Raw genomic sequence first — 26,762 nt, 5'->3', positions numbered from 1 at the left:
TCCCCTCTACTCAGCTATTTGCAATGGGCCTGAATTCTCAGTTAATCGTCAACCTCCGGCGAGGGGAAGGATGTGAGTTCAGGCAAGGCCGATGGACAAAGTGCGGACTGACCCCACATTCTTTAGCAAGTGTCCCTATTTTGCCATTGGTGCGTCCTACCAGTAAAATGGCCCCAATAAAACGTGGAGCAGCAGAAGGGGAGGAAAGCGATCCTTCGCCTTACGTCGTACCTCCATCTGCGAGCGTGGCACTTAGCAGTCTCCGGTGTCACGTTAAGAGAGGGGCATCTGCGCATCGTGCGCGGCGAACACAGCACACGTGTGGCTCACGGAGGCGCCTCGCCTCTATTGTGCCGTGCTCGGCGGTATGGCCCTCTCCACAACAGCATCTGTCACCTTAGGGGGTCAGCAAGGGCCAAGATGAATGAGTCCTGAGAGAATGCCCCTCTCACCCCACAGAGCAAATGGCCAAGAAGAGGGAGGGGGCAAGAGGAACGGGGGGAGGGCCTGTTGTTTGTGTATGTGAGTGTCGGAGGGTTTGTGTATCCAGAGCCACTCAGTACAGGACAGAGAAGGTGGCTCTGCTGGAGTTCCTGAAACCAGGCTTTTCTGACCCAACTCTGGACTATCATGAACAGGTAGCTGCTGGCTCGTGACGGGGGACGAGGAATACTATCGCATCCTTACCGCTGCTTTTGGATATCCAAAGGACGTTGGCTATGGAAGTAGGCTGTTTGTGTTTAGTGATCTGCTTTAAGGTCTTCAGTGGGATTTGAGGCACACTCCACACCTGGGCTGCTTATGAAAGGTACAGAAGCGTCATGTTAGTTTCTTTGACACTCACCGGCTCCTGCTAAATTGGTGTGAATGGTCGTGACTCTTAGTTGCCTATTTACTTAAAGATATTTGCATTTTAGCATTGGCTAATCTCTGTCCCATCCCCCTGCTTGAAGTTTTGCTCTTGAAACTCTCTTTCCTTATGGTTAATGTCTCTGAATGTTAAAAAAAAACAAGTGTGAATAGGTCTGTGATCTGTGAGTGCTGAGTCAAAATTGAAATAATGTAACATTACTCTCTGTGTAAGGGTAGGCAGGGATTGTTGAGATCATGCAGTTGTGTGTTGCTTGTTTTTAGTCTAAATGTTTGTACCATGGGCTGTTTTTTATTTCACCAAGTCATTTTTATTTAGTGAAGCTAAAGTAGAGTTTTTTTCATTGAAAGTGCATTGAAAGCAAGTTGCCCTCTCCCATTGTCATCATTTTAATGTAATTATGCAGATAAGGAAGGAAACAAAAGAGGGAGTGGATTGAGTGAAAGAGAGAAAGGTCTTTAGTGGTACAGTGCAGTGTGTGACTGTAACCACATTTACTGCCACACGTGGCACATTTCATATAAACCTTTTATTTGGCCTTTTTCCACCAGCTAAAAGCGTCCATGATAAATGTTTTGTCCTTGTTATTAATAAAATAACCTTTTAATAACCTTATATACATATTAAAGTTTGGTCAAGAAACTTTGCATTAAGCTGCATGTGGCACCCAAATAATGACTGAAATCCCTACATGTTGCGTCTATTAGACAACATAAGTGTAAAATTGTTAGTCTGAGACTAAATAAATGTTACCAGTAAAGCAAACAAACTTTGTAGCAGTGCCTGTGGTTTGGTTTGTTTTGGCTACTTAAAGTGGTGCGTTTTCCTTTCTTGGCTATTTTAGGATCCCCTAGATTATATTTGTTGAGCTTTTGGTTTCTTTAGTTGGGATTGGACATCTTTGAACACAGCATTTGAGTCCTTGTTGCTGCATTTGTCTTGGTCATGGAAAGAAACATGTAGCCTATATTCAATTTATTGAAGCTGTAATGATTGATTTTTTTGATTTAAGTATTTGACTATGTTAATTAGTGAAAGTAAAAATAACTTGGTTTGATTTTTAGACATGCCGTGTCATCTTTTTGTGTCAGAATTTGGAAACAAATTGAAAGCCTGGACTGACTGGGGCTGAAACAGCTCTTGGCCTAAAGGCAGGGCTCTCTGCAGGCATGTCCAAATTAGCATTTAACACCCCTTAAATGTCATTAGCAGTCAAACTGGACCCTGAGAGCCCTGAAGGCAGGACAGAACTACCTCACTTTTTCTCTCTTTACCACAGTATCAAGATAAGTGGTTAGCTGAAACTTGGCCCAACAGGCCTGTAAGCGAGGGTGTGCTACTTGTTTTTTGAGTTATTTATTGTTGGCTTCAATTGACATGACCTATGCAACAAACCTTCAATCTGCAGAGACTTTATGTTACCAGGAAATAAAGGGTTTGTTTGGAGGAAGCTTTTCAGTGTTTCTGATAATGCCTTTTCAGACTGAAGTCGGTCTCAATTATATCAAATTTTCCTTGTAATCAAATTCTAACCTAAAATCCACTGATAAAAATGTCCATTTTCTGTTTTTTTACTTATTTTGATTGTGTAATATTTGCAAATTCGGGATACTTTTGATAGAAGTATTTACTGACTGATTGATGGCTTTACTGCATTTCACTCTTGTTTTAACCAGGCCAAAAGCACAAAACCTGTCCCATCAGTCTTTGTGCAATCCTGGAAGTAAGAGACATGGAGTTCCTTTCCCCTGTGCGTTCCACAAACATTCCCTTGAGGTCATAGTGTCATATAACTCATCCCTCAGCGTTATCAGTTAACAGCTACATATGTTGAAGAGCACTACAATCTGTCCAGCTTTACAAACAACTGTCTGATCTGAGATAACACATGGATTAATACTCGCCACATATGAATCTTACTTATTTATACTGCAATAAATTCTCCATTCAGTGCTTTTAAATCAAAATAAGCTCATTGCCTAATGCTGCAATAGTTAGATGTTATTGTGCGGTTTCAGCAAGAAATCGGGATACAAGTTGTTCCCGATATATTGCGCCAGTAAGATTTGTACCATATAATATGTATACTGTAAATGAAGTTCTAACTGTTTGCCTTTTGTCTGCAGGTGCAGGAATACTGCAGTCCAACTTTGATTTACCATGGAGAAGAGGTGATCCTGTCTTTCTGCAGCTAAAGAAATATAATCAGAGGTATAGTTTTATAGTACCAAATATTGTACATTTCCCGTCAGTATTTAATACATGTTGTTATTGCTTAATGCACCCCTTAAAGGTGATGTAAAGCCCTTGAGAGTCATGTCAGGGTCTTGAGCATCCTATCAGCGTTTATTATGCAATAATGATCAACAGTGTGCACATTATCTCTTACTTTAAGACAATTACATTTTTTATAGTTAAGAATTTCTTAATAAAAGTCTTACAAACAGTTGGTTTGGGGGCTCACATGACATTGATTGTAGTATAGCTGATAGATGTCTTTATACAGTATAGGTTTTGAGTGCCTCATGCACAGAAGCATACGCCTGGACTGTTTGTAGTAATACAGCAGAAATGGTTTCAGGAGATCTTCTATGAAAGACTAAAAATCTTATCCATGCAGTTCATCAGAACATTACTTCAATATTTTCATTCCTCTGTAACCTTATAAATCCAAAAAGATCTTTGAGAGTTCGAAACTGAACCGTGATGTGTGTGTGGTATTTCATTCATGTGTGAAAATTGCACGTTTTGTTTCAGATCATGGGGAATTCATACGCGGGACAGCTGAAATCTGCCCGCTTTGAGGAAGCTCTTCACAACTCTATAGAGGCCTCATTAAGATCGAGCGGCGGCGACCCACAGCCCGTATTCACACAGCTCTATCTCGAGCCCGATCAGTATCCTAGCAACTTGGATGGTAATCATTTGCCTTCGGAGGACCTGATTTTGATTTGTTCTTAAATTGCATTTGAAGGAAAAAACATAGTGGCTTTCTAATACTTTGTCAAAGAAGCTCTATTACATCCATCAAAAAACTAAATGTATGGGTCATTCTATCTATAATTTAGGGTTTATTTCATGTCCATTGATTGGTGTCTTCAGAATCATATTTTATTCAGTATAAAAATGATACATACTGTAATGCTAAACATACATTTTATGTATTTATACTCGAATCTGCTTTAATGTCCCTTAAATTGCGGTTTTGAATCGAGTTCAAAATAATGAATAAAAAAATTAGGTCAAGATTTTCTATGTTATATTTATTTTTATGTTGAAATACCATTAGAATTTTTTTCTTTTTTGTCAAATAAGAAAATTTTTCTTTTTACTCATGTCCACAAAAATGGTAAGCTTTGTTACTAATCAAACACCATCTGAAAGCTAAAAAATGTTTTAGCATCACATGATCAATTATGAGTTGAAACTTTCAAGTATGTTACCTGTAAACCCATAGTTTGGAAGAAAGCATACATTTTTCTTTTCCTGATGTCAAATGTGCGTTTATGTATGTATAGCAATAATACACCTGTCTCTGGTTCTGCCCTCCAGATATTAAGCCCAAAATGGACCTGAGCATGAGGTCCGACCTGTCCAGCCATGTGCTGGTGAATTGCCAGTCGTCCAATTCCATTGATGATATGGATGACGAGGATGATTCGGACACCAGCAGCCCACCGCTGCCGTATCTGCAGGGACCCCCTCCTGATGGCTGCTGTACTGTAGATGGTAGGGAAATTTAGTTTACACTGGCACAAAAATATTTTTTTGCCAGACATAGATCAGAATTTGTCGCGCACATATAAACACAAAAATCGGCACTATCATATTTTTTTTGCATCCGATCTGGTTCACTTCCAAATATATCCTGTGATGTTATAGATAGCTTAGCTACTAAAGCCTACATTATATTTCTCTTATTTTTATAATTAAACCAACAAGCTCCACCATTAGACTAGTCTTTCAAGCGTTCTCTCTCTCTTTCTCTCTCATTCGTTAATTAATTTAGATTTTTTTTAAAACATAGTATTACAGTAGTACTTCATTTCAGTTCAGAATTATACTGGTTGTAGATAAAATAACTAATTAAAATTACAGCTAAATTTGTATCTGTTCATCAGATTTTGTTTTGCAAAACATCCATGACAGCTGTTGCCCGTGCTGACAAATAATAATTCTATAAATAATTTTAATAGCAAAGCCATTCAAAACCTGGCCCTGCTACTAGGTCTTAGTGAAGCGATCACTGATGGGCAGGAAATTTATCATTTAAAACACAGATATTGGATACCAGTCATGTCTAAATGTAAAAAAGGTGGGCCAGAAAATCATATACGATCAAAAGATTAGATCTGTGCATTAAGACAGCTCTATAGATGATTTAGAGCATATATTCCAGGTCTTCTGAAGCCACATGAAACCAAGGTGTTGCAAAAAGTGCCAAGTCAGTGTCAAAGTGAAACGTATGCTCATCATAACGGCAGAGGCCATGAAGAATTGTGTAAACGGTGACTCATTTAGCAGCATCGGAGTCGCCGCTTTTCATTGTATTGCTGACTTGAGTTATCTGTGCCCAGGGTTCTGTCAGGCGGGAAAGGATCTGCGCCTGGTTTCCATGGCAACAGAGTCTATTGAGGTTCCCGCGGGGTTTGAGCTGGTTGGTGCCAAATCGCCCAGCATCCCGGAGCACATCCTCGTCTGTGCGGTGGACAAGCGCTTCCTGCCAGACGAGAATGGGAAAAATGCACTTTTAGGTTGTTGTTTCAATACGATTTCAGTTCTTATATAGCCTAAAATATTATATTAGGGATGCACCGATACCACTGTTTCGAGGGTGAGACACAATTTTGATACAAATATCAATATTAGGCCTGATACTGCACTTCTGTACTTGTACTCCTACTCATAAAAATGCTCTCGTACCAAACTAAGCCAGCTAAAGTTATACATATTCTTTGGCTTCTGTACCCAGCATTTTAAAAAATAGCAAATTCAATAAAAATGCAGGTATAAGTATCAGCCTAGTTCTGAAAACAGTGGAATTGGTTCATGACCAGTGTAACTCTCGGTTAGCCTTTCTAAAAAGCTTTTTGCAGCATGTAGTGATGGATGTTTGTGTGTTTGTGAAGGGTTTTCGGGGAACTGCGTGGGCTGTGGAGAGAAAGGGTTTCGCTACTTCACTGAGTTCTCCAACCACATCAACCTGAAGTTATCCACTCAGCCGAAGAAGCAGAAGCACTTAAAATACTACCTGGTGAAGAACTCACAGGGTGCTCTGTGCAAGGGAACCCTCATCTGCTGGAAAGGTACCACACTTACGTACCGTAATATGTGGCATGGCATAGACAGTGGGCTGTCTTAACGTTTTGATGTTGTTCATTATTTAAATGTACTACTTAGCAACTGGATTAAGATATTTGAAAATGTAATTACATAAAGTAAATAAATAAATATTGTTGATACATTTTTACCAATTAATTTTTTATTATCTATTCAGTTGACAAGTCAAATATATTTTCATTTGCATAAATTATAAATGATTTACATAAAACGTCAATTCCATGAAATAATTTAAATGTAATTTACAAATGTATTAATTATTGTTTTATTTACATTAAGTATTTTAAGTGTTTATGCTACATTTCTAAACATTAAACAAGGTAACATGTTAAAGTTAACAAATGAAAGTTGTCTGTTGTGTTTGTAATTGTATTTTATTTTCAAATTACATTTATCAGTAATGATTTCCTCCATAAAAGCTAAATTGTTTACACAGATTATTTAGCATAATATTATTTAGATAATTTCTTATTTCTTTTGAATTACTAATTCAGAAAATATTGTTTAGTATTAGCATTTACATTACTAAAAATTAAATAATGTAAAATATGAAATATGATAAATAAAATGTCTGTTTAATTGCAATTAAAATGTCTTTTACTTCTAAAAGAATATATTGATAATTGACTATTTCTTTCAAAAAGATTAAGAAAAATTATTCATGGAGATTATAGTGTACATGGAATTATTTGAAGATAATTTCCTATCTTAATTTTTATGTTTTTTTGTCAAATATTTAGATTAATTTCTACATTTTAAATACAGTAAATATATATATATTCTATTTGCTAATTGATAACTGGTACAAATGATTGGAAATAAAAGAAATTGCAAAATAGAATTGATCTTATTCTTATATTAGACCTGTACCAAAGAATAAAAAATATATGCAATGGTCCCTGATATGCTGTGTGCCCTTCCCTTCTATGAAATATACATAGTGTTGTTCCTAAATCTGTTTGCTTTTAAAGAAATAGATGGTTCACCTGACAGTACCTGTGCATTTTTTTTTCATTTTCAGATTGTAAGACAAGGCCATTCTCGAGCAGTGCTTCTTCATCCAAGCCTAGTTCCTCATCCTCACTAAGCAGCAAAGAAAACGGAGACACAAATGGCCACAGCCCACCTCCCTTCCCCCTTTCAGGTGAGTGCATGTGTGGATGGTCAAGTATTACAAGCCCTGTCACGCATTATTCCATGTCATTTTAACCCTCGCAAGTGAATCTCTGGAGCAGTGTAGGACACCGCGTGCAGCATCTGTCCGGCGGAGGACGTCCATCTCATGCATGCGCAGAGGTCATGTTCTGTCCTGGGGGAGGGTCCGTACGGGGGCAGGGAGGGAAACCTGGGGTTAAAGAGGGGTGGGGGGGCTACTCAGCATTTGGTGACATCTGGCTGGAGGCCACACAGTGTTTACCCAACAGTGTTTGGTGAAAGAAAGCAAGTCATTGTCTCATTCTTCCTCACAACAACCATTCAGAGAGCCGGGCAGCTGGCGGCAGAGTGCGTCCATTAGTGGCCATAACATTCTTTCACAATGCACAGAATAGGTTTAGGAGAAGGGCTCATTATTGCAAAACATTTTTTTTATTACTAATTTGAATTCCATGCATTCTTCAATCTTCAAAAAAATCAAAGTTATTTTTTGATCCACAGACTCACCTCCTGCTCGCATGCAATCTGGCTCATCCTCAGGGATTTTTGGACCCCCAGAGCTAGGCTTCCTCAAACCGTTGAACACACCGACCCACGGGACCAAGACTTTACCGATTGGTACCACATATTTGTCTCATTTTGATATTCAAGTGGCATTGATTGCTCATAATACCAAACTAAGAATCATTTTTAACAGAGGAACAACTTGCTTTAGTTTTTAAATGCTTTAAAAACCTTTTTTGTTAAATATTTTGATTAAAAAAATTTATTTAATAGACAGGTTATGTATTAGAATTTTAAATTCATAACTGTATAATATTTCTTCCATAAAAGTTCATAGAAGTCATAGAATTTTTTATATATAATTTCCAAATTTAACTATTGTTTTATCAAACAAAACGCATTTATGTTAAACATTTTGCTACATTTCTAAACAATAAATAAGATAAGCTATTACATTTAAAGTCTATTTCCATTTGTATTCTATTTTAAAATAAATCAATACATTGATAATTTAAGTTATTAAGATATTAAGAAATTATGTATGTGTAGTATAAGTTTTTGGCTAAATTTCTAAGGTAAAATATTACAGTTTTTGTGCCTTTAAAATAATAAATAGTTAACCACCAATTAAGGTCAGCTTTGTGTTTCAAATGTTTTTTCGCTGCTTCTTTGTTTGTTTTTCTCCACTAAAGGATAGAACGAATCTGGTCTCTGAAGGTCATTTGTATTGGCTGCTTACACAACCCCTTTAGCAAACACACAAACACACACCACACATTAACTCACTCCAAATCATCAATAGAAGACCAAAAATTCAGTATTAAGAGTTTTAATGTCAGCCCACGCTTCAAGTTCCCTTCGATTGACATTTAACAACACGCATGCGCTCTATTTACGTGTGTCAGGAATATTAGATGTAAAAGTGGCCCGGCAGTTCATTATCAATATGCCATCAGTTAAAGGAAATCAATAAACTGTGCTCCACAGGACCCATTCTCCTTCAGAAATGAGAGAGAACGCTTTCCTCCATATTGAATTTGTGTGTAGGTTGGGGTGTTTGCATAGTTTGTTACCAGAAGAGTGGACGTTAGCCATTAACGTGTCAAACGTGACACCCCTCTGGGCGATAACAAATGGTGCCTATAAATATATTTGTAAAAATGTGTAAATAAATGCGCCGTTAATATCCCGTATGTATAAATGCTTCCCCAGACTGACGTCCAAACTTATTTTTTGTTGTTCAGTTCCCACCGCCCTGCGAGTGAATGGATTAACTAACGGTCTGAGTGTGGATGGGCGGTCCAGTCTACTGAGCCCGCCTCATACAAACCCACTGGCCACACCTACTCATGGCTATAGGGCCGCAGAACCAGGAGACAGTCCAGGTGAGCATTAAACCAGCAATGCTGCCTGATAGAACTGCTGGATTAAAACTTAAACACCCCTCACGATCTCATTTCTAAGCGATCGACCGAATTACTCACCGGTGTCTATTAAAGCCTCAGAGTTTTAAAACATTCAAAATTAGACATTCTGCAATCGCTCTACCGCCTATATTATCACAGAAATAGGATGAAAGTTTGGAGTTAAGCGATGTCAATGGTTGTGATCGAAACAGAGCAAGTCATCTTTTGAAAGAAACTGGCGCTTCGCATAACGTTTGTGTCGATTACATTGTTTCACCACTAGGTGTTAAAAAATGCAGGCCTGTTTGTCAAAGAATGATTCGTTCAAAAATGCTGATTAATCCAGTAATGAAACAAGTCAAGGATTTATGAGTGAGTCACTGAATCATTCATTCAAACCACTTTTTCATCATTTTAATATTAAAAACAGGTGTAGCCTATTGGATATATTATATTTTAAATGCATATATATTAAACTGTGGAATTTTATTTTAATAATAATTCATTCAAATTAATTTAACACATAGTTTTTCACTATTAACTATGACTTGTCCCTCAATAAACTCCTAACTTGCAGAGAATTTAATAATTTAATGAGACAGTAGGATTAGAAATGTAGAATAAGGCATTATTATGTGCTTAATTATTATTAATAAATGGTTAATGTTCCAGTAATATGCAGGCTAATAAGCAACTAGTTAAGAGACCCTAAAATAACGTGTTAAAGTCACTTTTAAATAGACTGCAGCATGTGATGTTATGTCACACATCATTTAGTTTGTTGAGAATCTCCATTTGAGGCAAAATAATCGCCGTCCTCAATTTATTCGAAATCGTGCGGCTCTACTGCCTGATCGTGTCAAATGCATCAGACGTTTTTAGAAAGCATCATGAAATACACTGTGTATCTTGATGATAACAGACACGTCTGCGCTCTTTCTTGCAGCTTCCTCTGCTATGTCATCCGGGCCGCCTAAAAAGCGCCACCGCAGCTGGCACCCCACAGCTCTCGTCCCCGTCCCGTCCACGGCCGTCCCGGTGCCAGCCATTCGCCCGCTGACGTGCAGCTCTGGTGGGTCTGACTTTGTCGTCTCGGCCTGTTGTTTGCGAACGCAGCTGTGGGTCAGTTCATCCAGGCTGCTTATGCATGGCCCTGAGCGGAAAACAGCCTTGAATTTGATTACCTTGCTTTTGTTTTTAACAAGTACCAAGGGACGTGACATTTTCCATCCGCAAGGATGATTTATTCATTGTTTTCATAGAAACAGGGGTAAAGGGTCACGCTAAAGTAGGTCCTGAACTGTTTAGTAGCAGATTGGAGGGTCCAAGCTTTAGAGATCCATGCACTGTGATCCCGTAGCTTAGTTACCTTGTCCTCGCCATTGATTGGAGTGTCATGTTAACAAAGCATGGGACTGAAGAGATCCGTCCAATGTATTATCAGGCTTCCACAATGGCTTGACAGCCCAGTCTATATGTTCCAGTACAAAGAGTACATGCATGTAATGTTTTGCTCCTTCGTTCCAGGTTCTTTATTATCACTACCCAATCAACAGCCTCCATCAGTGTCAGGGGTCATACAACCCCAACCAATCACAGCAGGAGAAACCGTCATCATCCCTGACAACCTTCTGAACTCCTCTGGGGTCCGACCAGTCCTTCTCATTGGTCAGTCTTTACAACAGGCTTGCGAATTAAAAGCTCATCTAAATATATTTACGTTTATATATGAAATATATTTATATATGACATCATTTTTATCAAAGTAAATATATACATCTACATACAAGTAAATATTTTCTAAATATATGCTGTATGTGTCTGTCTTTGACTGTTATATATATATACATATACATGCTGTTTGTGTGAACATTTTTGTTTTCCAGGTCAAGGCACTTTGCCGTACTTCTTTGGCAATGTGAGTGATCTGGTGGTGAGTCCCCTGCTGGTGAGCTGCTATAAGGGCCGAGAGCTCAATGAGAAGACCCTCGCCAGCCTGGGCATGTCAGCAAGCCAGTTACTCACCACAGAGACCATGATACTGCTCACACTGCAGTACCTCGCTCGGCTGGGTAAACAAAACTAACAAACAAGATGTTTTAATGCTTGCCATATCCCTTTCAAATGCATCTGCCTCAGGTATTGTGCAAGAGCAGTGAGTGAGGTGACTGTTTCTTTTCCTGCGTTCAATGCAGGGACGGAGCAGATCCCGTTACGGGAAGAGTTCGAGCAGATCGTGCTGAAGGCCATGCTGTGTGGTCCGACCGGCCCTCCGGTGTCCCCCGCCCAGCTGCCCTGGTTAGCTCGAATGGAGGCCAGCGTGTCGGGAGGCAGCGTTCAGGTGCTGGTCAGCCACGGCTCTCTGGGCGAGGGCATCTCTGAGTCGCTGCGTTCTCTGAGTGAGACACCAGCGCCGCAGCAGCAGTGCCTGCCCAACTACGTGCTCATCATCTGCACCTCCAAAAGTGGAGCAAATGAGTTCTGCGTGCTAGTGCTGGGTACGTTCGGCTGGTCTCTTAAAAGGCCTTTTGGCAAACTTTTTTTCTCCTTCCTTTTCATTTCTCATATCACACAAATGCATTTTTTTCAAGTAAAAATATATATATGAATAATCTAAAAGGGTACGTTTAGGGAGGTCTTTATTGTGCCAATAAGGTGGCATCCTTTTAATATATGAATTAAAATTATAATTTACATTTAATAAGTTGCATACTGTTTTATAATGTACTACAATACTGAGGTACAGATTGCCACTGTGTGCAAAAAGTAGTATAAGTTGCTATTTTAAAAGTGTAAATACAATTTATAGATATTTATTGATATAGTGGTAAATAGCATACGTTGGTAACAAAATATGCTATTTTCATTTAGTGTAAATCGCATCTACTGCAAATAGATGTTGCCAAAGTTTAATTTAAGTTCTATTTGCATACTACAAATGCCATTTAAGGAGTCACAATGTTGGCTTATTAAGAATCGATAAAGCTTCATGTGTTTTGAACAGTGTGCGTTTCTCCTCAGGTAAATATCAGTCTCGAGCCTTGGCGGAGAGCATGCTCACTACCAATGAGTTTCTGAAGGAGATCAGCTATGAGCTCATCACTGGGAAAGTTAGTGTGCTCGCCTCGCACTTCCAGAGCACCTCTTTAGGTGAGTCTGAGTGCAACAGTCCAACAATAGTGGATCCATCGGTTTCCATAGTCCTAAATAGAAATTAAAGTAAGACTATAGATGGAAGCAGTAGTTTTTGGGCCAAACACGCAAATGATTCAAATATTGCAATTAGCGTGGTCATTGTGCCCTCTTTGGTGATTTTAGGATGTAGTTCAAAATATAACTTATTTTTGACAATTTATGATTCTAAACCTCACTCAATATTTTTGTGAAATTAAACGATAGTCTCTTTTGTGTTCATTTTTTAAAGTGTTTTGAAAGAAGTTTCTAAATGCTGCATTTACTTGATTAAAATACATTCAAAACGGTAATATAGTGAAATATTATTCATCTGAATAATTAAAACAGAATAAAAAAAAGAATAGGGATTATTTGATGAATAGAAAGATCATCTAAACAGAATGAATTTGAAATGAAGTTTTTAGTAACACTTTATATTACTGTTACACCTATTAGTTGCTTATTCGCATGCAAATTACAATAATATTAGACATTTATTAGTGCTAATTAAGCGCATATTAATGCCTCGTTCGACATGACCTCATTCTACATCCCTTAAAAACTACCTTAAAAGAAAATTACGAATTTATTGAGGGAAAAGTCGTAGTTAATAGTTAACAAGTGCACGTGTCTCCCTTAGTAATCTCTAATTGATTGTGGGTCTACAGGCGACAACTTGGACAAACAGCTGGTCCGGTACCAGCGTAAGCGCAAAGACCGCGTGGTTCAGCCATTTCAGGGCCATCTGACCGAGTACATCCTCTCCCAAGAGGCTGCAGCCATGCTACCAGAATCAGGGCCAGGTGAGTCTTTGCTCACGCCATGATAAAACCGTTGGCACTTGAAAATGCTAACCGACTTGCGATGTGTTGCAGATCTGCTGAGTGAAGGCTTTCAAATCCACCCTCCTCAGCTGAGCGTTGCACGCAGTCTTTTGTCACAGGTGTGTGCCATCGCCGACTCCGGGAGCCAGAGCTTAGATCTGGGCCGCTTCTGTAAAGTAGACTTCCTGGTTCTGGTGCCGCCGTCACACGTCCTGGTTCACCAAACCGTCCAGCGAATACGACAATCAGGTACGACAGCAGAAGAGACGATGCTGCTGATGTGAAAGGATATTCAACCTGTTTATTCAATGTCAAGCCCGGTGTTTTAAGAGACACGAACATTTTCACAAAAACTTGTCTGAATAGTTTACCAGTGAAATTTCTGTGATCGTTTACTCGTGTTGTTCTAAGCTGGCACAAATTTCTTTATTCCGGTAAACACAATTTTGAAGATTGTAGGTAACAGTATTTGTTCCCTGTCAAATTTTTCTATGTTGAGGAAGTCAATGGGGAACAGCGATAGGTTTAAAGTAAATTAAAGCTTGAACTATGCCTTTAATTTGATAAAAGAGTCATTGCAACAATTTTTAGAGACCAAGCACTGCAGCTGTTAAGGCACCTCTTGTATCTGTTTGTTTCCTCCTCCTCCTCCTACGTATAATTGAACTGTAACAAAGACGACAAAATATAGCGTAACCCAAAATTATTTTTCTTCTGATTCCTTGGCTTATTCAGTCAAATACACACCAAGTTTCTAATGCTCAAGATTTTTTGCATTATTCAAAAGGCTTATAAAATAAAAAAGGCTAGTGGCATTTGATTATTTTTGCCAATTTGATGAAATACGTATTGGTAGATAAATCAGTTTTGCCATATTCGGTCCAACTTGCAGACCATTTCACCAAAATCGCCTCAAATCGTCTTCAGACCATGCCGCCAAACAATCGAAAGTTTCAGTTGATTAAACCGTTCTTGAATAAACACATCAATGAAATTATTGGCTTGATGTCAATCTGATTTTGGCACAGTGACACCAAACCATTTATGTGCTCGCTGACCTCACCCTAATAATTTGATAACAGCGCCACCTATTGGTCACAAGTGCCGAGCCGTTAAATCCCATTACTAGTGTGTGTATTTGTGATTTTTTTAGTCATTTCAACAAAATAATCTAGAAATGTCATTGCTGCTTATAGCTATATTTTAAGCTGTTGTCCTCGCGTCTTTGCTAGGTGTCCTGATCGATCTGGGTATAGAGGATGCCTCATTAGCGCTGCAGAAGTCTGACAAGTATGTGGTGCGTCTGGATGCAGAGGTCCACACAAAAATGGAGGCCTTCATGAGGAAAGTCAAGCAGAACCCGTATACGCTCTTCGTCCTCATTCACGACAACTCACACGTCGACCTGACCAGGTAAGAAAGACAACAATGAGCGCTTTGTAAAAGCGTCCGTCAGAAAGGCCGGCGTTAAGACGTCTTCTCTCTCTCCGGCAGCGCTCTGTCGGGGTCGGTTTGTCACGGGGAGTTGCAGGGATTGGCCGACCGCGTGGTGAACTGTCCGGAGGTTCTGGAAGCAATAAACCTGCTGGTTCTGCAGGTCAGCTGCTTCCCGTTCACCCTGCAGAGCCGCCAGTCACGCATCAGCACCCAGAACGAAGTGCACTGGCCCAACACTGACGACCTGGTGAGTTTCACTGACCCCGAGAAGAACTGTAAAGGAACTGATGGAGGACAGATGAGGCTGCAGCTCAGATTTTAAGAGTATATGTAAAACCTTTACACAGATTTCACAAAAATATGAAGCGGAGCATTATCTGAAAATAATGTTTCTTGAGCAGAGAAGATTCCTGAAGTAATGATGCATCACAGGGATAAATTACAGTAACACTTTATTTTAAGGTGCCAAAATACCTAATTAATAAAAATTAGGTACATAGTAGTAGCCATTGTACTTACCAGTGTAATCATGACCTTATGAATAATTGTTTTGAATTGCAGTTATTTTAAATTGCAAAACTGTTTTAGTATGTAACTGTTTTACTGTATTATTTAAATCAAATAAATTTGGACTTGGTGAGGCTTCTTTCGATTTTTTTTTTTCAATGGTCATGTACATAAACACACATTTTAATGCACTAATTTATCAGCAAACATTTAACCATGTGAAATTTAAGATTGTTGTTTTTCCACGTCTCTTTTTAAACGCACCGTAGCGTGATATTATTGATAGATTCTTATTAAATGAATCTGTATTATCGTATAATGACCTAGAAGTGCTTCTAGATTTGTGAGTAGAATCAAGAAGTAAAAAGAGAGCAACAATGAGTTTTGTTTTCTGTTTGCACGTCGCAGCAGGCCGAGGCGTCTCCTAAGGACCTGGTCTACTTTGGGCTGAAGGACTACAGCAGCTCTCTGCAGTGGGGAGTAGCGAGTCCAATCCTCCGATGTGACGATGCTTTCGAGCGGATGGTCAAAACCTTGCTGGAGAGGTCGGTCCAGTTTTCTTGTGCACTCAGAACGTGCTGCTAAAATAAAAAGACAGAAACAAAATAAGGATTTAAATCAAATGACAGTAAATGCATAAGTAGTTTAAATTAGTTATTTTCAACTGTTATGTGTTTGTTTCTTTTGCTTTTATTTTGTTCATCTTAGGTTAGACTGAAAGTAACAATAATTGAAATACTGTAATATAATTTAAATGATATAGAAAAGGCAAGGCATGTATTTATATTGTTATGTATTAATATTTTTTTAATGTCTATATCATTATTATTTCTTATTTCATTTTAGCGCATCAAGCAAAACTAAATAAAATCCAGAAAACACTTTAAATTAGGGAACACTTAGGAATAGGTTTCCCTTAATAAACCCATAATTTGCTGCTTATTCATAACTAGTAAGGTAGTTGTTGCTGTAGTTATGTTTAGGTACTGGGTTGAGTCTAGAATATGGTCATGCATTAATATGTGCTATATAACAGCCAAAATGCTAGGTAATAGTGAAAAGCATTCCCTAATGTAAACCTTTAAACATAAAAGTGTAGGTCTTGACTACAGTGTTTTTACATTGTACCTACATTTCTGTAATTACGTTTCTAATTGCACCACTGACCCATCCCTTACACCTTAACCCTTAAACCTACCCATACCACCAGACGTGTCCCTAACCGAACAGGTTTGCTTTATGGGAAGGTTTAATATCCACCTCAACAGCAGCAAAAGTGTTTTGCATTAAAATATGAACACAATAAGTGCACAAGTACATAGTAGTTAAGGTCACGTAATATAAAGCATACTTTTTTTTTGAAGTAGTTTAGTATTTAATCCGTCTAAATGGGCAGCTTTTGTGCATTTGAAAGCAAACGCATGATATCCCTTATTGTGCTTTTGATTTCAGGCATCCTCATTTGCACAGCATGGTGATCCGCAGCTATCTGCTGATACAGCAGTACACCGAAGCCCTGATGGCCCTCACGGCGGCCCCGTCGCTGCGGGACCACGTGACCCCTCAGACCCTGGCCATGGTGGAGGACCTGCTGAGCGTGCCGGGCCGCAGCAGACACGGCTGCGGACACATGCTGCTGGTGCGGGTGCCCTCGCTGCAGCTGGCGCGGCTGGCCCAGGAGCGGCTGGAGGAGGCCCGGGACAAGCTGGGCTTACAGTACCGCTTCGCCGTGCTGCTGGGAAGCCCTGCGGCCGAGATCAGCCTGCCCGTTCACTTCTGTGCTCGTCTGCGGGTAAGAACGGGCGCCCCTCGTGAATGTGGCCTACTCAGAACCACCAGAATAAGGCTGGAGTGAACCATCTGTGCATTTCAGGCTTGGAGGGGCTGTAAGAATGAAGAATGGGTCCCACATACGTATGAAGATCTGGAAGGACTTCCGTGCATCGTCATCCTCACAGGAAAGGATCCTCTAGGAGAGACCTTCCCCAGGTACTCCACGTGATGTTGTTTTTCATGCATTGTTTTATATATGTAGTCAATAAGAAATTGATATATGGTCAAAATAACAAACGTGTTCATTTGTTGTGATTAAAAATCAGGGTTATTCCACCAAATACCGATTTCTTTACATTTAAAAATGAGTACAATTAAAAATGAGTACAAACACGGCGTCTTTCTTTTTCTTGACAAATTATCATTTTATGCATATTTTTTTTTCATTGATAAGAAATGCCATTAGTAGTTCACAGAATAAAGCAAAAATTATGCTTAAATGAAACACAAATATAACTATAAATTGTTAATTAAAAAATAATAATTAATTAAATTTAAATGGTTTCTTTATATATATATATATATATATATATATATATATATATATATAGCACAGGGATAAACAACGTTTTCAGTTTTATTCACAAAGAAAATATTTACTTTAAATTGTAGTCATATGTAACAATATTGCTATTTTTACTGTATTTTTGATCAAATCTCAATAGTGGAGTATTTATATATATATATATATATATAATTTCTATTTATTTATTAAATTGGTGTAGAATAAATGAAATCAAATATTTGTTAACTACAAATATCAATATTATGTTTTATCAATGTGAAAGTATTATATGATGACCTTAATGAAACAAAAAATTCTGCAAGGTGGCTACAACGTTTTTGTTTCTCCTTTTATTTTGTTAAAAAAGAGCACCACCTAGTGGTTACTACAGTTGTTACGGCTACAGTTCTGAAATGTTCAGAAAGACTACGCACCTTCCGAAAGATCAAATGAAATCTTCCGAAGAGACGCTTGAAGACCAAGTGTATTTGCGTGTGATTTTGTGCAGGTCGCTGAAGTACTGTGATCTGCGGCTGATCGACTCCAGCTACCTGACGAGAACGGCTCTGGAGCAGGAAGTGGGTTTGGCCTGCTCGTACGTGACACGCAGGGTCATACCTGAGACCAAAACAACAGCGGTCAGAGAAGAGAGGCCGACAGACGATGAGAGGAGCTCGGGAGAAACGACAGAGCACGACGAGCTCCAGATGGAGCTGGAGAGACCACCCAGCAATGCCAGCGCTGCTACCAGGACCTCTGGTGAGATATATGATGTTTTTATGTATACAAGCTGGGCCTGATTCTGCTCTGGAGGTGTCGCACGATCTAACGTCATTCAACCTCTTTCAGGCTCCACCACCGAAAACGGCGTCAGTTCTTCAAGTGTTTTGGACAAACCCCCCTCGCACAGTGAACCGTCCAGTAGCAGAAATATAATGGACTCTTGCTCGTCTCCCGTTCGCTTCAAACAAGAGTGTGACTCGCAGGCTCCATCCTCTTCCGGGACGTCCTCGTTCTCCTCCGCCTCCTCGTCCTCCTCCTCTTCTTCGTCTCCGGGAGCTCAGCGGCCGAGCCAGTCCACGCAGGCCCCTCGTGAATGCAGCCGGACGCACGTCTTCCCCCGGACGGCGGTGCTGTCGCGGGCGGCGTATGCCCTGCTGGCCCCCGAGGCTCTGGGGCAGCCCAGCTCGGCGTCTCTGCTGCCTCACGCGGATGTTTCCTGGTGCAGCCCGCTCAGACCGCCAGTTCCTCAAGCTCTCGGAGGGGCAGAGCAGTCCCTGTACTACCGCCAGTGGACCACGGCCAGGCAGCACCACGCTGATTATGAAGGGCCCGCTGCGCCCCATCCCAGAAGACTTCTGCTGAGTGGACCGCCGCAGGTCAGGAGCAGCTCAGCGGCTAAAAGAGAATGCTTCGTTTAAGTCGAGCATCACTGCTTGTACTGTGTTTGTATCGACAATACTGGTACAATATATAAAAATAATAAATAAGTAAATATTTTATTAAATAGACAAAAACAATATGAAATACGCATGAAATACATAACAGTGCTTAAAATAAGTAAAATGCATATAGTCTAAATATAAAATGTACAAAATAAAAAAACAAAAGTACAGAATATTTATAATATGCGTAGTTAAAAGTTATTAAAAAGTAAAAAAAGTTTTTATCAAATATGTGGAAAACTCAAAATATATGCAAATTAAAAATATATATTATAAAATGTTCAAAAAATCAAAAAATTGTTAAATACATAACTAATATATATAAATAATATTTATTTATTCATGTATTTATCCGTTTATGAATTATTTATTTATTTTTGTATTTGTATATTTAACAATTTCATTATGCATTTAACAATTTACTTAGATATTTCAATATTTATCGAATTATTTAATAATACATAATACATAAAATACAGACTACATAGTTGAAATGCAAAGCACATAAAATATAAAATGTGCAAAGTATTTAAAACAGCTAAACTACACAAAATGTGCAAAAGACGTTTTGTTTTAATTAAATATGGCAAATAGTTCAAATACACATTATGCACTTAAAATGCACAAAGTTTAGAAATTATTTTGTATAAAAATAATGAAAAATTTTAAAATCTATATTTAAAAAATGTACAAAATAATCAAAACATTTTTCAAAAGTATTTTAAACATCAAGTATTAAATATTAAGAGTGCACAGAATAAGATATGTATCTTTAATTGTGCCTAACCAGTGTCTGTCACTAAGCCACATTCATTTGCTGTGTTTCGTGCTAACTGGCCCCATTCCCGCCGGTGTCTCATTCTCCTTTTTTGTTTAAGGTCGGAAAAACAGGTGCGTATCTGCAGTTCCTGCGAATCCTGTTTCGTATGCTGATTCGTCTGCTGGAGGTGGACGTGTACGACGAAGAAGAGCTGGAGGAGGGTGAGGAAGAATTCTGCACTTTACTTCCCCCGGCGCTTCTTCCCTTGACCTTCGTAACCACCTTCATTTGAAACCTCTAGATGTAGACGACAAATCAAAGGCTGCTCCCGCCAGTGGGCCACAGTGGCCAGACGTGGAGGACATCCGCAAACTGCCCTTTGACCTCTACCCCCGCGACCCCAAGTTCAGATACGCTAGTCCAGTGTTTGCAGACAGGATGCCAAAGACACCGAACGGTAGTAAACTGCTCTTTTAATCTTAGAATCTCCAAAAAAACACCGAAAATCGCTTTAAAATGAACAATAGTGTGGTTTGGCTGTTATTGAATTTTGCGGTTTTAGCACAGCTGGTATTAAATTTGTTTTGATTTTATTTTTTTTACTGTAAAGCACTTTCTGACTCCTCCTTGTCTGTCAAAGGTGCTATAAATACATTTGAGGGTAATAATTGATTTTATTATTTTGTTGTTTCGGCGCGCCTCGCATCAGAGCAACATGAAACTAGCATGTATGCTAACGTACTGTGTTGAAACACAGGGGTTAAAACAGAAAGACTGGAGGCAGAAGGAGAGCTGCCAAAGAGAAACACGGTGTCCGTCAGACTCAGCCTGTTTGCGGCCCACAATGCATTTCACCACTGTGAGCAGTGCCACCATTACAGCGAGCCCGCTCCTGCCGCTCAGGTGAGGATACATGAACACGTGTTTGTCAAACACAAGTGATAACGTGTGTAGAGAGGTATATGGCTGATGTAAGATGTGTGTGTGTGTGTGTGTGTGTGTGTGTGTGTGTGTGTGTGTGTGTGATTCTAGCTGTCCGACTGCACCTTCCACGCCTTCACCTTCTGCTCATCCATGCTGGGAGAGGAAGTCCAGCTGCACTTTATCATTCCTAAAGCCAAAGAGCCTCATTTTGTGTTCAGCCAGCAGGGCAGTCATTTAGAGAGCATGCGGCTCCCGCTGATCTCAGACAAGGTGAGCGACAAGCATTTTATCGAAAATCGGTTAGCTGCTGTAACCAAAAATCAAAAACAGTTCATCTTTCACTCACCCTCATGTTGTGTGTGCCGTTTTTCCTGTTAAAACATCAATAGACAGATGCTGACCGTGTCTGGGGGCCAAAAAAGTGCATAAAATTATATGATTTCGAACAGTTAAGGAAATTAATACTTGCTTTTCTTTTAAACTGTTTGCGTATCATGAAGGGAAAAAAACATGAATCATTGTCTTCACAAAAAAATAGCAGTTATCAACATTGATAAAAATCAGAAATGTCTCCTGAGCAGCAAATCAGCAGATTAGAGTGACTTACGAAGGATCATGTGACACTTGTGACACTAAATAGCTACGACAATGAATAAAAAGCCAACAGTAGACTCGACTAAACAGCACTAAATTAAAGCTTTGAAAAACTGCCCGCAAAAACTCTACATTCAATAGCAATATAAATAAATATATATTTAGATGCATCCTGATGTCAGAAGCACCTGGATACCTGAGCGATGCAAAAAGTCCCGTTGGTTGCTGAGTCACTGCTCGCGCTTTTTTTTTTTACATTACGTTTTGTGGTCTTATTGCACAAGTTGTCTTAAAGTGACCGTGTGGCTGTGTTTGCTGACTCAGGAGTCCGGCGTGCTGAAAAGTCCCATCTTCACACCCACCACGGGCCGCCAGGAGCACGGCCTGCTCAACATCTACCACGCCATGGAGGGCGCCGAGCACCTGCACATTCTGGTGGTCAAGCAATACGAAATGCCTCTCTACAGGAAATACTGGCCCAACCACATCCTTCTGGTGCTGCCCGCCATGTTCAACAACTCAGGAGTGGGTGAGTGAAGATGGAGAAGAAAAAACTCTAGTCTAATGGTGTTTCTGAAAGCTTGCGATCTGTTACAGTAGGCTTTAAGATTGTTAAAAAAAAGAATAATAGAGATTGTTGGCCAAATTTACATTAGAGCATTTAGTATTTTTTTATTAAATATGATTAAAATTGTAGTGATTAAAATTATGAAATGTGGTTGTTAGTGCTTTATTTAATTTATTTTGATAAAATAGTATTATTAAAGTTTTTTATAATGCACATTTGTTTTATATAAGCCACTGTGTGATGGTAATCGTTGGCTTTTGTGTTGTCATTGCATCCATAATGTTTAAGTAAAAACAAATAAATAAATCATTTAAGTTTATAATTCAATGTAATTTTTTATAACTGTGCATTATATAAACTCACAGATGCCTTTAATAAAGTTACAAGAATGAGATATGAACTGCAATCGCAGGGAAATATAATGAAACGTTGCATGGTATAAATGCTCGTAATCGCAAGTTAGAAAGTCAGAACAGCATTTTTATGTATTCAGGGAAATTATAGGAAAATAATAGACTTATTTCCACAGAATCAGCTATTCATAACATGCGTGTTTATAGCTCACAGTTTTAAGAAAAACGTTGTCTCTTGTTGTGACCGATTGCATCAATGTGGCGTTTCAGGAGCGACTCGATTCATGATTAAGGAACTGTCCTACCACAACCTGGAGCTGGAGAGGAACAGGCAAGAGGAGCAGGGCGTCAAGCGCCAGGACGTCTGGCCCTTCATCGTTATGATGGACGACTCCTGCGTCCTGTGGAACGCCCATCAGCCTGGACCCGAGGGAAACGGGTATGTAACGATGACTCAGTCCCTGTACGGATTTGTTGGAGCGTCTTCGTTGCCTGACATCTAATGCCTTTCCCTCAGCGAGGCCATGAACGTGTCTCTGAAGAGCGTCCTGCAGCACGTGGAGGCCACTCCTAAGATCTCTCTGTATGCCATGTGTGGCCTGCGCAAGTGGAGCAGCGGCTTGTCTTCTCAGGCTCCCGCCAGCCCTTTCTCTCGCTGTCACCTCCACGACCTCATCGCGCTGAACGTCGACCTCACCCAGAACGTCCAGTATGACCTCAACCGGTGAGTGTTTGCACTTTGAGAGGGAAGATCGTGTAGTTTTTGTAGTATGAACGATGTACCAGTAGTGTCTGACGGCATGGACGTGTGTGTAGGTTCACATGCGAAGAGGTGGACTTTAACCTGAGGGCGAACAGCAGCGGTCTTCTGCTCTGTCGGTTCAATCACTTTAGCATCATGAAGAAACACATCCCCATCGGAGGGCATAAAGACTTCCTCATCAAACCCAAACTCATGGTGAGCATCATAATGTCTCTTCTGACGCTTTAAACGCTAATATTAGCTTGTTAGCAAAGTTAATGGTAACTGCTGTGACATTATATATTCACTAGTGGGCGCCAGTACAAGTCATTTTGATCATTTCAATGCAATTCGCTCAAGTCTTATTGACTTACATCAATTACATATTTACATCATCCTAAAATTTCTACATTTGTACAATTTCTGTAAATAAATAAAGTTGTATAAATCAGTTAGTGCTGTTATTACTGTTTTTACAGTGTTTTTGTTGAAATAAATGCACCTTATTAAGCATAAGAAACATCTTTTTAAAATATTTAAAATCTTTGGACTGTAGTGTGTTTATTAGATTATATTACATTATTTTATTTATATGTTTATCTATCACATTTCTGGGGGGGAAAAAACGGTTTGCGAAAAGAACAAGTGTAATTGCGCGTGTCTTTTGTGTGGCAGAGGATGGAGACCCCGGTGCGTGTGTGTGCGTCTCAGTACGTGTGTGCTCCGGACAGTGAACACACACTGCTGTCTGCGCCGGCTCAGTTCCTGCTGGAGAAGTTTCTGCAGTCCTGCAGCCACCGTCTCTTTCCTCTGGCCCTCTGTAACGGCGCTAACCCTGTGCTCTCCATAGACAGCTACCTCAACCTCGGCCCACAGGTAAAAATAAACCGCTCTCTAGGTAATGTAGTGATCACGTGCTCGCCTTATATCCCTCCGAACCTGTGTGGAACACAATAGGAGATTTTTTGAAGAACGTTCACGCAGCTCTTTTCATAAAACTGTAAATAAGCCACAGTATTGATTGTTCATGTCCTGCTTATTAGTTATTAGTTATATTGTGTTCTTTGTGTGACAGATTCAAACGTGTTACATGAGCTCTCGGCCGCACTCGGTGAATGTGGGTCATCAAGGGGTGATGTTCAGTGGGCTGCTGCTCTACTTGTGTGACTCCTTTGTCGTTTCAAGCCTCTTGAAGAAATTCAACTTCCTCAAAGGTGAGGCCTTCTGAAAGAAAGATCTAAAACACACTTACACTCCCAAAAAGGTTTGGGGATTAACATTGTGAAATATTATTACAACTTTTTTTATTTGAATATATTTTAAAAAGTAATTTATTCCTGTGATGCAAAGCTGAATTTTCATCATCATTGCTCTAGTCTTCCGACTCACGTGATCCTTCAGAAATCACTCTGATTTGATGTCCTACTCTTACTTTTGATCAGTTAGAATCCTTGCTGAATGTACATGTTTTTTATTTATTAATATTTACTGACCTAAATCTTTCAAACGTCTGTAATTTTAAAGTAGTGGTGTTAAATGATGAATTAGGGCTGGGCAATATTCATTTGTGAACAAAGACCTAGCTTTACTGACGAGATTCGCTTGAATATATCGTGCAATATATGTGACGCTGGGCCACAAAACCATTCTCAGAGACTTATACAAAATTTTTTTTACCAATGCTTATTACTAATCAAAAACAAAGTTTTGATATGTTTACCACAAGAAATTTTCCAAATATCTTCATGGAAGAAGACCTTTTCTTAATATCCTAATTATTTTTGGCATTAAAGAAAAATCGATAATTTTGAGCCATAAAATTTCAAAAAAAAAGTTCATCAGAACAGAATAGCACTTCGTAAGCACATTGCGGTCCTATAAGCAGATTTAAATCATCATCATTTCTGTCGCTGCTCTTGCAGGTGCCACGCTGTGCGTGATCTGTCAGGACCGGAGCTCTTTGCGTCAGACTATTGTGCGTCTGGAGCTGGAGGACGAGTGGCAGTTTCGTCTGCGGGACGAGTTTCAGACAGCTAACTGCAGCGAGGACCGTCCCCTCTACTTCCTCACCGGCCGCCATATCTAACGTCCTCTTATCCAGTTCCCTGCAACGCACAGAGAAGATGTTCTCCAAACTCTCAGACACTCGGGGAAGGTTTCTGCTTCTGAAGAGAATAAGACTTGAGATTCTCGTCCGTTCAGCACTACCTCAGACGACGTTTGAGGATAGATACCTGACAGATACTGTGCTGGATACAGATTTTGTGTTTTCCTTTTTTTTACCTTTTGGAAAAACTTTTTTTGTTTTTGTGATTTCGCGTGTCCTAACACGCACGGAACACTCCATATGATCTCAGGGTTTTTTGTCACGAGACAAAAGGACTTACTACTGCTGTTCTTTCTTCTTGTCTGCTTTATGTACTGCTCATCGATAATGCTGTAAAGACTTATAAACTCATCAATCCGGGTGCTCACACAACAGCACACGATGCTTTAAAGTGTGTGGTCTTGGGAGCATTTCATTGGGTAATCCAATGGTGAAAAGACAAAGAATCTTTTATAATCCTTTATCTTGCCAAAGACATTACCTGACGTAATCCAAAAACCATTGCTTGCTCCTCAGAGTTGTCTGTCACTCAAGTTTGGGCATTGCAACGCACCCGCAAAGTTCAATTACCAATGTCAGCATACGTTAAAGAAAGCAATTCGAGATCTTCTCGATTCCGGCCCAAATCGGCCGATGTTTTTTATGATTGTAAATGCTAGCTGGCACATATCCCAAATGTTAAAAGGTCATGTTGTTTCAAGCTAGCGTCGCTTAATCATCAGTGAAACATTCCCTTTATTGAAGCAGCTGTGAATGTTTTGGAGTCGCACACTGTGAATGCCTTAACGTAACCTTGATGACGATGACACAATCCCAAACTCCACTCCAGAAGAGTGATGTCAGTGAAACCGGAAAGACAATGACCATTTCGCAATGATGGCGCTAGCTAGTTGGCTCACACGGTATGTTTGCGAAGATGAATGTTATGGATTGGTGTTTAGGACTTTTTGGATGTTAAAAGAAAAAGCTTTGTTTACATTTTAAGAAATGCCGATATTAATATATATATACATATATATATGTGTGACACTTTGGATTCTGGCTAGTTTTACTGAAGAGTCACTTTGAGCCGTATGTGTCACGGGTCAAACGCGTCCTTTTATTTTTCCATGGCACAAAGAATCTACCTAGGACCCATTAGTTACTGTTTCGGGTGATTTATTTAAAAAAATGAGAAAAATGGATCCCTTTTTTGAGGGATTTTTTTATTTATTGATAAAAAGCTTCTTGGACTGATAATCATTGAAATATCAGGAATGCTTTGCTAGGTCAAGTCCTTGAGTTTGTCACCAAAAGCTTTGCACACTTGAACCCATGTACAGATGATGTATTAGAAATGAACTAATGTAAAACCTAACAAGTACATGGTTTACATTATTATGAATCAACTGGAGTGTTTAGAATAAAATGCATCAGTTCCCGTAGTGATACTGATTGTGATGATGAGAAAAGCCAAATACCCACTGGACAAACCTTTCGAATGTGTCTCACTTGTAGATAATTTGATGTGCACATAAATTATGCAATTTGCTTTTCACAATCTTTGCATCTTTCCTGTCAGCTGTGAATATTCTGAACATATGTAGCACCGAACCATTTGAAATCATCTACCTCGCGATCTACTGGCCGGCTTTGGTTTAGTAAACATTCGATTTCAGAAACATGTTCTTATTGCTGTTGAGATAAATGAATGTAATAAAGTGTTATCAACAA

General features: G+C 39.4%; 1 protein-coding gene across 4 annotated transcripts in view; it reads left to right on the top strand.

Annotated features, from left to right (window-relative positions):
• The window catches only part of greb1l (GREB1 like retinoic acid receptor coactivator), a 46,130-nt gene extending 19,368 nt beyond the window's left edge, over positions 1-26,762 (top strand). For 3 of the 4 annotated variants that reach the window (XM_043220651.1, XM_043220653.1, XM_043220654.1), the window contains exons 2-34: positions 2,998-3,082; positions 3,629-3,788; positions 4,424-4,600; positions 5,449-5,625; positions 6,001-6,177; positions 7,233-7,355; positions 7,868-7,984; positions 9,115-9,255; positions 10,223-10,348; positions 10,804-10,944; positions 11,163-11,348; positions 11,472-11,774; positions 12,298-12,426; positions 13,119-13,253; positions 13,326-13,523; positions 14,507-14,687; positions 14,769-14,958; positions 15,627-15,763; positions 16,671-17,010; positions 17,092-17,207; positions 18,065-18,315; positions 18,406-18,935; positions 19,880-19,982; positions 20,063-20,218; positions 20,519-20,664; positions 20,794-20,955; positions 21,604-21,808; positions 22,471-22,639; positions 22,718-22,924; positions 23,017-23,158; positions 23,618-23,818; positions 24,018-24,156; positions 24,865-26,762. In XM_043220651.1, the coding sequence (XP_043076586.1) occupies positions 3,632-3,788; positions 4,424-4,600; positions 5,449-5,625; positions 6,001-6,177; positions 7,233-7,355; positions 7,868-7,984; positions 9,115-9,255; positions 10,223-10,348; positions 10,804-10,944; positions 11,163-11,348; positions 11,472-11,774; positions 12,298-12,426; positions 13,119-13,253; positions 13,326-13,523; positions 14,507-14,687; positions 14,769-14,958; positions 15,627-15,763; positions 16,671-17,010; positions 17,092-17,207; positions 18,065-18,315; positions 18,406-18,935; positions 19,880-19,982; positions 20,063-20,218; positions 20,519-20,664; positions 20,794-20,955; positions 21,604-21,808; positions 22,471-22,639; positions 22,718-22,924; positions 23,017-23,158; positions 23,618-23,818; positions 24,018-24,156; positions 24,865-25,028 (5,826 nt within the window). In that variant the 5' untranslated portion in view covers positions 2,998-3,082; positions 3,629-3,631 and the 3' untranslated portion in view covers positions 25,029-26,762. Of the gene's footprint in view, positions 1-545; positions 809-2,997; positions 3,083-3,628; positions 3,789-4,423; positions 4,601-5,448; positions 5,626-6,000; positions 6,178-7,232; positions 7,356-7,867; positions 7,985-9,114; positions 9,256-10,222; positions 10,349-10,803; positions 10,945-11,162; positions 11,349-11,471; positions 11,775-12,297; positions 12,427-13,118; positions 13,254-13,325; positions 13,524-14,506; positions 14,688-14,768; positions 14,959-15,626; positions 15,764-16,670; positions 17,011-17,091; positions 17,208-18,064; positions 18,316-18,405; positions 18,936-19,879; positions 19,983-20,062; positions 20,219-20,518; positions 20,665-20,793; positions 20,956-21,603; positions 21,809-22,470; positions 22,640-22,717; positions 22,925-23,016; positions 23,159-23,617; positions 23,819-24,017; positions 24,157-24,864 lie in introns of those variants that run through there. The other variant, XM_043220652.1, reaches the window with a different exon arrangement.

Source organism: Puntigrus tetrazona, chromosome 2, assembly GCF_018831695.1.
Source record: "Puntigrus tetrazona isolate hp1 chromosome 2, ASM1883169v1, whole genome shotgun sequence".
NCBI classification, from domain to species: domain Eukaryota; kingdom Metazoa; phylum Chordata; class Actinopteri; order Cypriniformes; family Cyprinidae; genus Puntigrus; species Puntigrus tetrazona.
Note: the sequence above shows the minus strand (reverse complement) of the source record. Positions and strands in the feature narration are given on the sequence as shown.